The following is an 18,463-nucleotide window of genomic DNA, read 5'->3' as shown; positions in this document are numbered from 1 at the left end:
CACTTCTCCCTGTATGAGTTGCTATCACTGGGGGCGTGCACTTCTCCCTGTATGAGTTACTATCACTGGGGTGTGGGCACTTCTCCCTGTATGAGTTGCTATCACTGGTGGAGTGCATTTCTCCCTGCATGAGATACTATCACTGGGGGTGTGCACTTCTCCCTGCATGAGTTGCTATCACAGGGGGTGTGCACTTCTTTTCCCTGTATGAGTTGCTATCACTGGGGGCGTGCACTTCTTCTCCATGTATGAGTTGCTATCACTGGGAGCATGCACTTCTCACTGTACGAGATACTATCACTGGGGGTGTGCACTTCCCACTGTATAAGCTGCAATCACTAGGGGCATGCACTTCTTCTCCCTGTATGAGTTGCTATCACTGGGGGCATGCACTTCTCCCTGTATGAGTTGCTATCACAGGAGGAGTGCATTTCTCCCTGCATGAGTTTCTATCACTGGGAGTGTGCACTTCTCCCTGCATGAGTTGCTATCACTGGGGGCGTGCACTTCTCACTGTACGAGATACTATCACTGGGGGTGTGCACTTCCCACTGTATAAGTTGCTATCACTGGGGGCATGCACTTCTTCTCCCTGTATGAGTTGCTATCACTGGGGGCATGCACTTCTTCTCCCTGTATGAGTTGCTATCACAGGAGGAGTGCATTTCTCCCTGCATGATTTTCTATCACTGGGAGTGTGCACTTCTCCCTGCATGAGTTGCAATCACTGGGAGTGTGCACTTCTCCCTGCATGAGTTGCTATCACTGGGAGCATGCACTTCTCACTGTACGAGATACTATCACTGGGGGTGTGCACTTCCCACTGTATAAGTTGCTATCACTAGGAGCATGCACTTCTTCTCCCTGTATGAGTTGCTATCACTGGGGGCATGCACTTCTTCTCCCTGTATGAGTTACTATCACTGGAGGAGTGCATTTCTCCCTGCATGAGTTTCTATCACTGGGAGTGTGCACTTCTCCCTGCATGAGTTGCTATCACTGGGGGTGTGCACTTCTCCCTGTATGAGTTGCTATCACTGGGGGCGTACACTTCTTCTCCCTGTATGAGTTGCTAATACTGGTGGAGTGCACTTCTCTCTGTAGGAGTTGCTATGACTTGGGGTGTGCACTTTTTCTTGTATGAGTTGTTATCACTGGGGGGTGGACTTATTCTCAATGTATGAGTTGCGATCACTGAGGGCATGCACTTCTCCCTGTATGAGTTGCTATCACTGGGGGCGTGCACTTCTCCCTGTATGAGTTACTATCACTGGGGTGTGGGCACTTCTCCCTGTATGAGTTGCTATCACTGGTGGAGTGCATTTCTCCCTGCATGAGATACTATCACTGGGGGTGTGCACTTCTTTTCCCTGTATGAGTTGCTATCACTGGGGGCGTGCACTTCTTCTCCATGTATGAGTTGCTATCACTGGGAGCATGCACTTCTCACTGTACGAGATACTATCACTGGGGGTGTGCACTTCCCACTGTATAAGCTGCAATCACTAGGGGCATGCACTTCTTCTCCCTGTATGAGTTGCTATCACTGGGGGCATGCACTTCTCCCTGTATGAGTTGCTATCACAGGAGGAGTGCATTTCTCCCTGCATGAGTTTCTATCACTGGGAGTGTGCACTTCTCCCTGCATGAGTTGCTATCACTGGGGGCGTGCACTTCTCACTGTACGAGATACTATCACTGGGGGTGTGCACTTCCCACTGTATAAGTTGCTATCACTGGGGGCATGCACTTCTTCTCCCTGTATGAGTTGCTATCACTGGGGGCATGCACTTCTTCTCCCTGTATGAGTTGCTATCACAGGAGGAGTGCATTTCTCCCTGCATGAGTTTCTATCACTGGGAGTGTGCACTTCTCCCTGCATGAGTTGCAATCACTGGGAGTGTGCACTTCTCCCTGCATGAGTTGCTATCACTGGGGGCATGCACTTCTTCTCCCTGTATGAGTTGCTATCACTGGGGGCATGCACTTCTTCTCCCTGTATGAGTTGCTATCACAGGAGGAGTGCATTTCTCCCTGCATGAGTTTCTATCACTGGGAGTGTGCACTTCTCCCTGCATGAGTTTCTATCACTGGGAGTGTGCACTTCTCCCTGCATGAGTTGCTATCACTGGGGGTGTGCACTTCTCCCTGTATGAGTTGCTATCATTGGGGGTGTGCACTTCTCCCTGCATGAGTTGTTATCACTGGGGACTTGCACTTCTTTTCCCTGTATGAGTTGCTATCACTGGGGGCATGTACTTCTTCCCACTGTATGAGTTGCTATCACTGGGGGAGTGCACTTCTCCCTGTATGAGTTGTTATCACTGGGGGGTGGACTTCTTCTCCTTGTATGAGTTGCTATCATTGGGGGTGTGCACTTCTCCCTGCATGAGTTGCTATCATTGGGGGTGTGAACTTCTCCCTGCATGAATTGCTATCACTAGGGGCATGCACTTCTTCTCCCTGTATGAGTTGCTATCACTGGGGACTTGCACTTCTTCTCCTTGTATGAGTTGCTATCACTAGGGGCATGCACTTCTTCTCCCTGTATGAGTTGCTATCACTAGGGGCATGCACTTCTTCTCCCTGTATGAGTTGCTATCTCTGGGGGCGTGCACTTCTTCTCCCTGTATGAGTTGCTATCACTGTTTATATAAATATATAAACTCTTATAAATTATATAAGAGTTAATCAGCGTGAGCCATGTAATGACCGACAGTCTGCTTTTCTGATCTACATGTCTCACACTAGTAACATCCCCTTTTAAAAATACGTCCTTCCAGGGAGCTCATTTACATACTAAGAAAAACGTGGATTTCTCTGGAATAAGACATCTGATCGCAGAAATCAAAGTATCATTTTATTCAGCTTTCTATGACCTACATGCCCGTATAGGCGGTTTAGATGGGCTGATCCTACTGGCATATGCCTTTTAAGAGATGGATGGATTAATCAGGATTAGAAAATCGATATTCCTTGCATCATAAAGCACGTATACTGCAGACACTCAAGTCTGGCTTGGACAATGCTTTTTAAAAAATTAAAAATTGGTACCAAATTTATCCAAACTACATGTGATCCATGAGATGAAGGAGACCTGAAGTTGCAGTAATTAGCCATGACTTTTTGTACTGGGTCACCACTATCTGCAGTCACAAGTTCATTATCTCACCGATGAATATTCATTGTGCAAGGGCTGAATACAGGCTGAGTAAGAAATCCTCCAGTGCAGTCAGGGTCAGAACTGCAGAGCGTGGCAGGCTGGCATCACAACATGTCATCCAGCTGACGTACTGTGACATGAAAGCTGACCTTTGGTGGCCTAGCCTTGGCTGCCTGTGGAGAAGTGGAAACTGCCTGTGCATGACCGTCTCTGCCTGCTCCATACCTGACAGATTCCTGGATAGCTAACCTCGGAAAAGCATTATTTAGGTGAAGAAGAAGAAAAAGCCAGCTGTGTATATTTCATCAGCAACCGCATCCCTGGTGGAACATCCCGTATGAGTCGCTGTTTACCCCAAATGTTACGTCTGTCTGAAATTATTCATCTCGTAAACTTTATTACTTGTACCATTTTGCAATCTTAGCACAATAGTATGAGCTTTCTAAAGAAATCAGCAAACAATATATTGTGGATGGAACGAAAGGTCTGCAAAGGTTACACGAGGTTTGGAAAAATATACTAAAATGTACAAAAAAAGGGCTTAGTATATTTAGGGAATCTGAACGTCGATGTGTCAAAATTATTTTCTAACAAGCGCCGAAATGTTATACAGTGCAGTAAAATTTGGTAGAAATTTGAATATCTGTAAATATTAATAAAATTTTCCTAGTAATTGGCCAGTCAAAAAATGGTGCAAATATTAAAAGTTGACAAAAATGGCACCCTGACACTAAAATGAATGCATGATAATAAAGGGTGAACGTGAAAAATGCTCCAGGGTGTTAGACGGGCAGGTGTGAATATTATCTGAGGCATAGACGGCATGTTCACATGTTCAAGACCCCCCTATGATAGAAAATGCATATATATAAAAAAAGGCTCTAAAAATAAAAAACTAAATTAAATCCACTCTGTTCTGAAAAAATATATTCGGTACATCCCTAAAAATATTTTAAAAAAATCACATTATTTATTCTACAGTCAAGAATTGCTTATTTTTAAGTCATCTCTCTTGACGAAAATTTGGATTAAAAAGTGAACCAAGCGTCATATGCACTCTAAAATGGAACTAATAAAAACTACCGCTCGTTCTCAGAAAAAAAAGCCCACAGAAAGCTTCATCTTTAGCGATACAAACAAATTAAAACATTTTTTTCTATTTTTGATAAGTAGTATATCAAAAAGAAGCAATGTTAAATTGCTGTGATAATACTTGTCTGCATTATAAAGTTTAAAGATTTTTTTTCTTCAAAACATTATTAAGAACTCATCCTGGAAAAAACAAGCCTTATTCTAGTTAACCGTTGAAGGATCGGAGGATGTTTTGTTTTTGCACTTTCCTTTTTTCCTCCCTTTCTTCCAAGTACCATCTTTTTTTATTTTTCCGTCGACGAAACCATAAGAAATACTGGACAATTTTGCCATTGCCGAAATAATTTTGCCCTGGACAATTATGGAGCTAGGTTGTGTTTATCTATCAGCCCTTTTTCTGAACCATAAAGGTTAAATAAAAATTTTTTTAAAATAAATTATACTCAACTTACCGGTTACCTCTCCAGCCCCTCCAGTCCTCATCATTACCCGTCCAGTCCTTGCTGCACTTCTAATTCTCGTTGTACGCAGTGAAATGCATGGACTTCTGACAATGAGCCAGGACTTCCAGCTCTGATGAGGTCCGGGGTGGTTCTGCACATGAGCGCACATCGTGATTTCATGATGTTGTGACGTTTGGCATGCTTGTGCAGAACTCTGGACCTTACCAGAGCCAGAAGTCTTGGTTCATTGTCAGAGGTCTGGGGATTTCATTGGGAGCGGGAGGAATCTGAAGACCAGGAATGGACGGATGATGTTGAGGAGCAGTGGAACCAGAGAGGTGAGCGGTAAGATGAGTATAAGGACAATAAATCAAATTAATTTATTCCATAGTGCTTTTCATGTGAACAGGAGTATACATAATAAAAAACAAGTACAATAATCTTAATCAATACAAGTCACGACTGGTACAGGAGAGAGAACCCTGCCCACGAGGGCTCACAGTCTACAAAGGATGGGTGAGGACACAGTAGGTGAGGGCAGAGCTGGTCGTGCAGCAATATTGTCTAACAAGGGTTACTGCAGGTTGTAGGCTTGTCGGAAGAGGTAGGCCTTCAGGCTCCTTTTAAAGGTTTCCATGGTAGGCAAGAGTATGATATGTAGGGGTAGAGCGTTCCAGAGTGGGGGGGATCTCCAGGAGAAATCTTGCATACGATTGTGGGAAGAGGAGATAAGAGGGGAGTAGAGAAGATCTTGTGAAGATCGGAAGTTGCGTGCAGGTAGGTACCGAGAGACTAGGTCACAGATTTATGGATGAGCCAGTGAAGGGATTGGCAGAGAGGAGAGGCTGGGAAATCGTGGGGTGAAAGGTGCATTAGTCGGGCAGCAGAGTTTAGGATAGATTGGATGGGTGCAATAGTGTTAGAAGGGAGGCCACAGTGGAGGTTAAAGTAGTCAAGGCAGGAGATGATGAGGGAATGGACTAGAGTTTTTGCAGATTCTTGACTAAGAAATGTATGTTTCGGGGAAATATTTTTAAGTGGGATTTGGCAGGAGGTGCACAATGGAAAGAAGTCATGAATACGAACTACTAACATACACCATTACAACTAAATTTCACATATTTTTTATATTCTACAAGACACAAATTATAGAATTTTGTGAATCTTTAGGAGTTTAAGTTGCAAAAATATTTATTTAGAAAAAGCAAACAAAGCTGTAAGTGTTGGAGACAAACAAACGGGTCTGCGGCACATTAAGAGCCTGCGCTGGTCTACAGAGGCCACAGCATGGCCTTCATGATACTTTAGTGCCCAGTCTCTCATCAACAGGGCAATGAAAATGCTTGAGTGCTCTTAATTACTGCAAATGAAGTGTTCCTTATGGTGAGGAGCGGAGACATTACCAGCGAGCGATAACAGCATCGGCTTCGTAATATGAAAACAGTTGCAGTGTTGGCAGAAGTCCTGGCTGGCTGAGGACTCGTGTCAAGATGGCATATTTATTTTAGAAATAATCTTTAAAGTGCAAAAAGATTTCTTTTTAATGAAAATAAAACAAAAGAATTTAAAATGGTCTGCAATTTGACGCTGAGAATAGAGAAAAACCTTGTCACAATATGCAAAGCTGTAAACCAGAAATAATTATGGAGAACCACTAGGACAGGACCAGACAATGCCATTTCTAGAGATGTATAAGCTGTGATGTCAACCCAATCATCACGATGTAAAGGATGGACATTTTAAAAAACTCTTCCATGTGGCAACACTTTTGCTCCCAATCCCTATGGCAAGTCGGGAGCACATGCATAGGGAAATCGGTCTCCGTCTAAGAGGTTCCTCTGTAAAGGAGGAGCTGGTCCGATGCAGGAGGACTCACCTGTTCCAGTAGCTCCAAAACTGTTCCTGTAGATACATGCGATGACTACTCTCATCCCCAAACGATGCCTTGCTTTCTATCCAATGCACAACATGCCCTTCGACAGCTGAAGAACAAAACATGGATTTTTGTGAGTACTCACCGTAAAATCCTTTTCTCCAAGACGCTCATTGGGGGACACAGGTACTGTGGGTGTATGCTACCACCATCTGGAGGTTGACACTAAGTAAACAACACAAGGTTAGCTCCTCCTCCGCCGAATACACCCTCGCCCCGATTATGGGCGGAAACCAGTTTAGTGCAAAAGCAGTCGGAGAACAACGAAAAACAACAGCCTTAACGCAAATAACAATATGTCTGGAAAAGATCCACCCTGACATCAACAAGAAAAATGCGTATTAATTAAATAAACTAGAGCCAACCTTGGCTAACAGGGTGGGTGCTGTGTCCCCCAATGAGCGTCTCGGAGAAAAGGATTTTACGGTGAGTACTCACAAAAATCCATGTTTCTCCTTTGTCTCATTGGGGGACACAGGTACTGTGGGACGTCCTAAAGCAGTCCCTGGGTGGGAGAATGACTCACCGATCCAAGCTACATGCACCTCCTGCTCAAAGGTGCGCCACCGCCGCTTGCAGAATTCTTCTACCCAGGCTCGCATCTGACGAAGCATGAGTATGGACATTATAATGTTTGGTAAACGTGTGCAGGCTGGACGAGGTTGCTGCCTTGCACACTTGTTCCGTCGAAGCCTGGTGCCTAAGAGCCCAAGAGGCGCCCACCGCTTGAGTAGAGTGTGCTCTGATCCCTGCTGGGACCGGCGCCCCCCTGATGCGGTAGGCTTCCTGAATCGTTAGACGGATCCATCTGGCTATGGTCGACTTTGAGGCTGCGAGTCCCTTCCTGCGCCCCTCAGGGAGCACGAACAGCGTGTCCGTCTGACGGAAGGATTCTGTCCGCGCCACGTATCTTCAGAGTGCTCTCAACAGGTCTAACGTATGAAGAGCTTTTTTCACGCGATGTACTTGCGCCGGACAGAATGAGGGCAAGACAATATCGTCATTAATGTGGAATGAGGACACGACCTTCGGCAGAAAGGGGGGAGCTGGTCTGAGCACCACCTTATCCTTGTGGAAGGTGAGAAACGGTGCACGGCAGGACAAGGCCGCAAACTCAGACTCGCCTAATGGAAGTCACAGCTACCAAAAACACTACTTTCCGGGAAAGGTACGACAACGGAACCTCATGGAGCGGTTCAAAAGGCACCTCCTGCAGAACATTCAGGACCAGATTAAGGTCCCAGGCGTCCAGGGGCATCCTATAGGGCGGCACCAAGTGGGAGAGTCCCTGGATGAAAATCCTCACCTGCATATTGGTAGCAATCTTTCGCTGGAACAGGATGGACAATGCCAATATCTGTCTCCTAAGGGAGCTCGGGGCCAAACCTGAATCTAGGGCTGACTGGAGAAACGCCAAGATGTTGGGAATCGAAAAAGTTAGTGGAGAAAAACCACGATCCCGACACCAAGCAAAGAAGACTTTCCAGGTGTGATGGTAAATTTTCGCTGAGGTCGCCTTCCGGGCGCTAATCATTGTGGCTACCACATTGCGGCTAAACCCGCCTGAGTCAGGATCCAAGATTCAACGGCCATGCCGTCAAACACAGGGCCCCTGAGTTCGGGTGGAAGATCGGACCCTGGGTCAGATGATCTGGCCGCTCTGGTAGACGCCATGGGACGTCGGCGAGCAGCTGCACCAGATCTGCGTACCAAGCCCGACGGGGCCAGCAGAATTGCTGGAACTCCTTCTGCTTTGATCTTCTTGATGACCCTCGGGAGCAGCGGCAGCGGGGGAAACAAGTATGGAAAGTGAAACTGGATCCATGGCAGAACCAACGCATCCACCGCGATCGCTCACGGGTCCCGAGACTGAGCGACGAACACGGGCACCTTGGCGTTCACACTGGAGGCCATCAGATCCACATCTGGAGTCCCCCAACGTTGGCAAATCTGCTGAAAGACCTCGGGATGTAACGACCATTCCCCCGCCGCGACACCCTGCCGGCTGAGGAAGTCCGCCGCCAAATTTTCTACGCCCGGAATGTGGACTGCCGATATCACGGAATGGTTCCTTTCGGCCCAGCGGAGCACGTGTCCTACCTCGTGCATGGTTGCTCTGCTGCGTGTGCCCCCCTGGCGATTTACGTAAGCCACCGCTGTGGCGTTGTCCGATTGAATCCGGACCGAACGCCCTGCTAAAAGGTGCTGAAAATGCTGCAGTGCCAGCCGAACTGCTCGTATTTCCAACAAGTTGATCAGGAGACGTGCCTCCCGTGGTGACGATCATCCCTGTGTGGTGTGGCGACAAAAAAACGCTCCCCAGCCGATGAGGCTGGCGTCAGTTGTTACCACTAGCCAGTGATCTGGAGGAAAGGGTTTCCCCTGCAGAAGGGAGGACATCCTCGTCCACCATTCCACAGACCGTCTGACCTACGAGGATAGCCGGCATCGATGATCGAGCGTGAACGGGTTCCTGTCCCAAGATAAGAGCGCGTGCTGTAGGGGGCGAAGATGAAATTGGGCAAACGGAATCGCTTCTATTGCCGCCACCATCTTCCCTAGCACTCTCATCCCAAACCGAATGGTGTGCGGGACTGGCCGCAGAAGCTTCTGGACTCCTTGCCGGAGCGCTAGCACCTTGTCCTGAGGGAGAATTACCAACCCTCGGGAGGTGTCGAAAATCATCCCTAAAAAAGAAATCCTCTGAGCTGGGACAAGGGATGATTTTTTCCTGTTGATCAACCATCCTAAGCGGGAGCGAGTATCCAGTGTGATACTGACATTCTCCTCCCATGCCCGAAATGAAGGGGCCTTGACCAAGAGATTGTCTAGGTACGGCAAGACGACTATGCCCCGCGAGTGTAAGACGGCCATCACGACTGCCATTACCTTTGTAAATACTCTGGGAGCGGTGGCTAGCCCGAATGGCAGCGCTGCAAACTGGAAATGTCGGCCATTGATGGCGATCCGCAGAAACCTCTGATGCGATGGAAAATTGGGGATGTGCAGGTAGGCATCTTGGATGTCGATCAAGGCCAAGTATTCTCCTTGTCCCATGGCCGATATAACTGAACGGAGAGATTCCACTCTGAAATGTTTGATCCTGATGAACCTGTTCAGGAGCTTCAGGTCCAGAACCGACATGACTGTCCCGTCCTTTTAGGGGACCGCAAACAGATTGGAATAAAAACCCTGCCCCCTCTCGTGCCCTGGTACGGGAATAATGACTCCGTAGCGCTGGAGTGAGTTGATGGCCCCTAGCAACGCCCTTGCCCGGGGCTTCACTTTGGGAAGTTGGGACAGAAAAAATCGTTTCGGGGGAAACCTGAAAAACTCTATCTTGTAACCTGAGGACACAAGTTCCGCCACCCATGAGTCGTGTGCTATCATGACCCAGACCTGGCGAAAGCAGAGCAGGCGGCCGCCCACTCTGCTGATGTTGCCTAAAATGTGCTCTGAGTCATTTGGCTGAGGGTCTCTGGGCCCTGGCTCGCCTCACCCTGGGCTGGCGAGCATGCATTCTCCCCAATGGGTTGGCTCTATACGAGTACTATCCCTCCGTATGCTAGTTGGAACGCCCTGGAGCGGCAGAGCTGGCCGTTGCCGTCCCCCCCGGTGTTGCGAAAGGCCCGAAACCGAGCCTGAGGCTGGCGAAATGAATGCTTGACCTTTTGTTGCGGGAGGAAGCTGCTTTTTCCCCTGGTAGCATCGGAGATGAGCCGGTGTAACTTTTCTCCAAACAAACGGCCACCCTGATAAGGCAGGGAAGTCAAAGACTTCTTGGAAATTGAACCGGCCCGCCAAGTTCTTAACCATAGGGCCCTCCTAATGGCTACCGCACAATTGGCCGCATCCAAGGGGGCGTTAATTAAGTAGTCACCGGCCATCGCAATTTGACTCGCAATCTCTGCTACCTCTGTCGGCAGGTCTCTATCCTGCAAGACCTTGCCCAATGAGTCTGACCATGACATCATGGCCTTGGCTACCCACGTTGCCGCGAACGAGGGAGCGAGTGCTGAACCTGATGCCTCAAAAACTGAGCGAGCCAATCCTTCTATGAGCCAATCCGTGGGGTCCTTGATAGAAGCACCACTAGGTACCGATAACAAGGATCTCGAGGTCAAGCATGACACCGGTGGATCCACCACTGGGGACTCTGCCCATTTCTTACGGAGCTCAGGGGCAAACGGATATCTTGCCTCTATCGTTTTCTGCCCCGAGAAACGCTTATCCGGCCGTTCCCTGTGACACTGCACTATGTCCTCAAATTCTGGGTGAGTGCCTAACACTCTCTGCGGTAGCTTAGCCCGCTTAAAGGATACCTTATGGCCTGAGGCCAAAGCGACGTCATCCTCAACTCCCAGTGTCTGATTAACGGCATCAATGAGGCTGTTAACTGTTTCCCGGAACTCCGGGGTATCCAGGTCCAGTGGCTCGTTCGAGTCATAGCCTGAACTCTGCCTGCTCCCAACACCTGGTGAAGGGGAGCGTGACGCCGAACTTACTGATGCTGATGGGCCGGGCGACACCATGAGGGTTTGTTTCCTTTGCGTCTGTCTGGAGTGAGAGCGGCCCCTGCAGGCCGGAGGGTCCTGTGAGGCGGAGGACCCCTCCCAGATCAGCGAGCCACTATCCTTGCTCCTATCTGGGGCATGAAGAGACTCAATTGCCTTTGTTAGCGAAGCCATAGATTGTGATAGGGACAAGGCCCATTCTGGAGGATTTGAATTCCCGGGTTCGATCACGGGGGAGGGCTCCTGGGCGCGTTCGGAGTCGCAGGCTTCACATAATTTATTGCCCTGTGCCCGCGGAAATGACGCCCTACAGGCGATGCATGCAGCGTAAAGGAACGTGTGTGCCTTCCCTTTCCCAGCCATATTGTGTCCACCAGGCGTTAATGTTGCCCTACTAGGGGCTGTGGAGGGGGAGTAGCCTTGTCTGCCACCCGCGGTCAGGACCACGCTTACCCGATCCTGTGTCCCCCTGCTGCTTCTCCTGCTGCAAACGCTGGCGTCGGTCACTGCTGACGGCTGCCCGACCGCTGCTTTCTGGCCTCAGCCTATGCTGCCACGAAGCCGGGGCCTTTTATCCGGCGCCCGCCCAGGCCGGATGGCGGGCCGCCGGAAGTGACATCGCGCCAGGAGGGCGGGACTTCCGGCCGCGGCCTACCACCGGCTGCAGCCGCGGTCTGGATTTTTAGTATCCACCCGGGACGGGGGTGGCAGCGGGCGTTTAGGGTGCCGCACCCTAAGGCCGGAGCCACGCCAGGCACGGCGTCTGTTCCGCCGCCACCGCAGCAATCCATCGTGAGGAGAGGCGAGGAGGGGGGGGAGGGCGGCCAGGAAAAGGAAGGACATGCAGCGCTGAACCTCCTGCACCTGGCCGCCAGAAGCGGCCTGACTGTCCGCACAGCCATCCATCGCTTCTGCTGACTAGCGCCGGCCCTCGACGCCGCAGGGCCCTCCCCATCACCTCCACACCATCCGGACCCCAGGTAGAAGGGGGGGGGGCGATATCCTGGACGGTGCAGGCACCCTAGCTCCATCTAACCCCTTCAGGGGGTGAGGAGAGGGACCGTCCACCGCCTTGCAGCACAGCAGTCTAGCGTTGGTGGAGCAGTGGGGGCCACACGGACTAGTCTTGTGCCTCTGTGCAGCCCATGGTTTCCATACATAAGGGTGGTCAGGGCTAAGTCCAGCATAATGTCCCACGTCGCGGGAGAGGATACGTGGAGGGACACTAGCACGTGGTCGCCCGTTGATGGTTTGGGGAAATCGGACCCTTTCAATAGGATCCGTTACCCCTGTCTAATCTTCATAGCACAACAAAAATAGATGTCTGGGGAAAATGGTCCAAATATGTCCCTCGGTGCGGGAAAGGATACGTGGAGACGATACTCAACACATGCTCGCCCGTTGTTGGTTTGGGAAGATCGGCCCCTTTCAATAAGGGCCGTCGCCCCTGTCTTATCTTCATGGAAAGGGAAGTAAAAAAAAAAAGAAAAAGAAAGTCTGGAGAGACCAGACACATGTGCCTCCAAAGACACTAAGCAAAAAACTGGTTTCCGCCCGTAATCGGGGCGAGGGTGTATGCGGCGGAGGAGGAGCTAACCTTGTGTTGTTTACTTAGTGTCAGCCTCCAGATGGCGGTAGCATACACCCACAGTACCTGTGTCCCCCAATGAGACGAAGGAGAAAACACGAGCAAGAATAAATTTAGTAAAGAAGTGCGCATTACGGCTGTTGGTCTCAATCATTTGGCTAAAATCGATACAAACCAGCATTTAGAGAAGAGCAACTTCTAACATACACTTAAGAAAATATCTTGTATGAGAGAAAGCTGTGTTGGCTTTCTGCGGCAGTCCTATGCAAAGCTGTGGGGTTTCACCTCGGCTCTATTCAGATTAGGCCCTGCACAGCCCCATTCTCTGGATCACTCGCCGTACAACTTTAAAACTTGGCTCATTATTTTACTTAATATGTCAAGCATGCATTCTCTCAATCCCTTTAATTTTATGTTCATTTAAGTAGAAAACCGTCAGAAAAAAAATGTCAGCAAATTTCAGCATCTACCAAAAATTCAAAAAATTCATGTTCTCTATAAGATGGCACTGTCCAGAAGAGCAAATTTATCGGGAGTTCATGGTAGATAAATGTGTCTTGCATGTGGGTGAAAAGAATGATCTAGGAGCTGAACATGGGTCTAGATTAGATGTATGACACTTCGACCGATCGTTCAGCCGACAGCCATCTCAGTTAACTCTCCCATACATAACATCATTCAGCTGAGCACTCCTGTGTTCTTTATGAGAAAATCCAGACTGGCACATCAACCGGTGGCTTAGCTCAGGGAGTCCAAAATTGGACAAGTCCAATCAACATCTCTACCGATCATCAGTTGGCCGGTGACCCCATACATGTTAGACTGTTGGCTGAACCCCTTGATATCGGTAGGTTTGACCGACATTAGTCTAATAAGTAAGGTGGCCTTTAGTATTAATTGTTTTATGGGTGTAATTTGTGCAGTATCAGCTCAGACAACAAGATGCCCGAGACCACAAAGCAACATGGACATATGCAAAAGGACTAATCTAGTTAGCATATCCCACATGGACCCCACTATACTGACACTATGGTGGACTTACCTACTGGCACCTCCAGAATGATGTCAGGGGTTTTATCATAGCCTTTTACACGTAGCTGGTCTTCATCTATAAAGAAGACAAGAACATGTGAGTAACAAAATACCGTAATTGAAAAAAAAACCTTCAAACTGAAAATATATCATTCACACGGGGATTACTATGTTACTAACAAATTTGTAACATGATAAAACAGGCCCAAGTGTAGAAGCTGCAATCCAATAAAACTATTTTATGTCTTCCTTAAAAAAAAAAAAAAAAAAAAGTACTATATATATATATATATATATATATATATATATATATATATATATATATATATATATATATACATACACTCACTGGCCACTTTATTAGGTACACCATGCTAGTAACGGGTTGGACCCCCTTTTGCCTTCAGAACTGCCTCAATTCTTCGTGGCAGAGATTCAACAAGGTGCTGGAAGCATTCCTCAGAGATTTTGGACCATATTGACATGATGGCATCACACAGTTGGCGCAGATTTGTCGGCTGCACATCCCTGATGCGAATCTCCCGTTCCACCACATCCCAAAGATGCTCTATTGGATTGAGATCTGGTGACTGAGGAGGCCATTTGAGTACAGTGAACTCATTGTCATGTTCAAGAAACCAATCTGAGATGAATCGAGCTTTATGACATGGCGCATTATCCTGCTGAAAGTAGCCATCAGATGCCTGTTCTTAGCTGAGAGGAGTGGTACCCAGTGTGGTCTTCTGCTGCTGTAGCCCATCTGCCTCAAAGTTCGACGCACTGTGCGTTCAGAGATGCTCTTCTGCCTACCTTGGTTGTAACGGGTGGCAATTTGAGTCACTGTTGCCTTTCTATCAGCTCGAACCAGTATGCCCATTCTCCTCTGACCTCTGGCATCAACAAGGCATTTCCGGCCACAGAACTGCCGCTCACTGGATTTTTTTTCTTTTTCGGACCATTCTCTGTAAACCCTAGAGATGGTTGTGCGTGAAAATCCCAGTAGATCAGCAGTTTCTGAAATACTCAGACCAGCCCTTCTGGCACCAACAATCATGCCACGTTCAAAGGCACTCAAATCACCTTTCTTCCCCATACTGATGCTCGGTTTGAACTGCAGGAGATTGTCTTGACCATGTCTACATGCCTAAATGCACTGAGTTGCCGCCATGTGATTGGCTGATTAGAAATTAAGTCTTAACACACAGTTGGACAGGTGTACCTAATAAAGTGGCCAGTGAGTGTATATATATATATATAAATAAGAGTGAATGTATGTATGCATGTGTGTGTTTATCACCAACCAATCACGATTCATCTTTCATTTTACCAGAGCTGTTCAAAAGAAGCTGAGCGGTGATTGGTTGCTATGAGCAACAGTTTTCCTTGCAACCAATCACTAACCATCTCTCATTTTACCAGAGCTGGTTAAAAGTAGCTGAGCTGTGATTGGTTGCTATGAGCAAGTGTTCCCACTTGACAACACATCAGCAGACACTGACATGGAGGGAGAAATCGAGCATCCCCGAAAACATAAGCTCCCAGCCATTGTCTGCCCCCCTGAAAGGAGCAGAGAGAACATGACAGAAATGAATCCCCCCCTCCCTGCCCATATCCCCATCACAAATCCTCCATCCCGTAGGCACATCTTCCCTCTTAAAGGGATCATTGGTATGGAAGTCAGAGCAAATCCATCCAGGGCTTTGGTTTTGACCCCAGGTCTCTCTTAAAGGGATCTCTGGTATGGAAGTTAGAACTGCTCCACTCAGCTCTGTGGTTCTGACCCCAGGGTCTCTTAAAGGGATCATTGGTATGGAAGTTAGGGCAAATCCACTCTGTGCTTTGATACTGACCCCAGGCCTTTCTTAAAGGGATCTCCGGTATGGAAGTCAGGGCAAGTCCATCCAGCGCTTTGATTCTGACCCCAGGCTCTCTTAAAGGGATCTCCTGTATGGAAGTTAGGGCAAATCCCTCAACGCTCTGATTCTGACCCCAGGGTTCTATTAAAGGGATCATTGGTGTGCAAGTCACGGCAAATCCACTCAGCGCTCTGGTTCTGATCCCAGTCTCTCTTAAAGGGATCCCCGGTATGGAAGTGAGGGCAAATCCACTCTGCTCTTTGGTACTGACCCCAGGCCTCTCTTAAAGGGATCTCTGGTATGGAAGGTAGGGTAAATCCCTCAGCGTTCTGATTCTCACCCCAGGCCTCTATTAAAGGGATCACTGGTATGGAAGTTAGGACAAATCCACTCAGCGCTCTGGTTCTGACCTCAGGCCTCTCTTAAAGGGATCCCCGGTATGGAAGTTAGGATCGTTCCACTCATAGCTCTGGTTCTGACCCCAGGCTGACCGGATGATCTGGGATATTAGGGTTGGTAGTCCGGTGGCTCTGGCTGATGGGATGATGTGGGATACTAGGGGTATTAGTCCGGTGTCTCTGGCTGACGGAATGATGTGGGATATTAGTTGTAGTAGATCGGTAGCTCTGGCTGTCGGGATGATGTAGGATATTAGAGGAAGTATTCCGGTGGCTCTGGCTAACGGGATGATGTGGGATATTAGTGGTAGTAGTCCGGTGGCTCTGGCTGACGGGATGATGTGGGATATTAGGGCGAGTAGTCCGGCGTCTGTGACGGGATGATGTGGGATTTTAGTGGTAGTTGTCTGGTGGCCCTGGCTGACGAGATGATGTGGGATATTAGGGGTAGTAGTCAGGTGGCTTTAACAGGATGATGTGGGATATTAGGGGTAGTAGTCCGGTGGTTCTGGTTGACGGGACGATGTGGGATACTAGTTGTAGTAGTCCGGTGGCTCTGGCTGACGGGATGATGTGGGACATTAGAGGTAGTAGTCCGGTGACTTTGACGGGACGATGTGGGATATTAGGGGTAGTAGTCCGTTGGCTCTGACTGATGGGACGATGTGGGATATTAGGGGTAGTAGTCCGGTGGCTCTGGCTGACAGGATGATGTGGCATATTATAGTGAATGAGGCTATGCGGAGTGGGCGGGGCTCTACACTCAGCTATATATATATATATATATATATATATATATATATATTCATTATGATTTGTTATAGCCAACCGTAGTTAGTTATATATATATATATACACACACACATACAGTATATATAGATATATATATATATACATACACACACAGTATATATATATAAATATATATATATATATATATATATATATACACACACATACACACACACAGTATGTATATATATACACATACAGTGTTATATATATATATATATATATATATATATATTTATTTATTTTTTATTTTCCTGTTGCCACATTTTCCTTAATGCTGCATAACTGTAATGACATACATCAGCCCCCTCTTCCAAGCATGGCTAATCTAGTTCCCCATTCTCACACATACAAGGGCCAATTTCATAGGGGGCCATATAAAGTAGCAATATGTTTTTTGGAGTGTGGTAAACACAGGAAAAATTATATTAACTAGTAAAGGAACAAGGGCCATGGTCCTGCAGGGTGCCAACTACTGTCTAAAATATAAAAATCAATTAGTTGGTGATGATTTGTTTCCATAAAGACTTCCAAAGACACATTGATCTTCTGTTGTTAGCACAGGTCATCAAAGCCTGATCAGTGGAATCTTATCCTCAAGACTTGAAACAATCAGCAGAACAAAGGAGCAATGGCACCAACATGAGGGAGGTTGGCTGGGTACCAGACCTACAAACGTTACAGCTGCCGTTCATGGAAAAACATTAGAGGGGCCACATTCTGCTGATTGGTAAAGGATAGGTAATCAAAGCTACTCCAAGGGTCAGGTTTTTTTTTTTTAGGAAATCTTGATAACAACCACTTTGACATTCCCTGGGAAAGTTTTCCTATGTCGTCAATTGATGGAGTACTGCTTGGATAGGCCATCACTTTATGATCCCGAGAATAGGCGGCACACACGTGGCTGGCGTAGTGCAGTGACTCCCTTCCTTGTTGTCCGCAGGTGGTGTTCCTAGTTACCTACATAGCAAGGAGGCCGCTGTGCAGGAGAAGAACAGTGAAGAAGCAGAGTACTACACTAGCTATGTCTCCATCAGTCTGGTCAAACCTTCACCAATCACAAAGCAGAGCACTACACTAGCTATGTCTTCTTCAGTCTTAGATCGGTCAGACCTCCACTGATCAAAAAGCAGAGCACTACACTAGCTATGTCTTCTTCAGTCTTAGATCGGTCAGACCTCCACTGATCACAAAGCAGGGCACTACACTAGCTACGTGTCCTTCAGTCTTAGACTGGTCAGACCTCCACTGATCACAAAGTGAGGACATATCCTAATGACAAACCATCACTTTTCCAATATCGTAAACACCTTTACAACCCAATCAGGGGCTGTCCCTAATTTTTCTCAAAATCTTAAACAGCACTACCTGCACATCCATACTGGAGAATGAGCAGAAAAAAATTGGTGAAATGTTGGAGTTAAAAATAAGTCATCAGCTTTCCTAGAAATAAATGCAGATAGGAAATAAAGCTAAAGAAAGGACAACTCGGAGAATAATCTTAGAGGACGTGCATTTTAACTCTTGCAATCCTATTTCTACATTTGGTTACATTAGTTTTTATATGATGTCCTGAGTAAACTGCAGTAACTTTACAAGCATGTATGGCATATTAAACCCACCGTGATCAGTGCTATCCTGCCCCACAACGG

General features: G+C 47.5%; 1 protein-coding gene across 12 annotated transcripts in view; it reads right to left on the bottom strand.

Annotated features, from left to right (window-relative positions):
- The window catches only part of CDIN1 (CDAN1 interacting nuclease 1), a 481,777-nt gene that overhangs the window by 206,556 nt on the left and 256,758 nt on the right, over positions 1-18,463 (bottom strand). For all 12 annotated transcript variants that reach the window (XR_012232652.1, XM_073577871.1, XM_073577877.1 and 9 more), the window contains 2 exons: positions 13,776-13,841; positions 6,575-6,680 (listed from right to left, as the gene is read on the bottom strand). Coding sequence is in view for 11 of the 12 variants with exons in the window: in XM_073577871.1 (XP_073433972.1) it covers positions 6,575-6,680; positions 13,776-13,841 (172 nt within the window). In the remaining variant the exon portion in view is untranslated. The remainder of the gene's footprint in view (positions 1-6,574; positions 6,681-13,775; positions 13,842-18,463) is intronic.

Source organism: Dendrobates tinctorius, unplaced genomic scaffold (assembly GCF_039654945.1).
Source record: "Dendrobates tinctorius isolate UK_male_01 unplaced genomic scaffold, ASM3965494v1 ptg000057l, whole genome shotgun sequence".
NCBI classification, from domain to species: Eukaryota; Metazoa; Chordata; class Amphibia; order Anura; family Dendrobatidae; genus Dendrobates; species Dendrobates tinctorius.
This window is presented reverse-complemented; position numbering and strand designations above follow the sequence as displayed.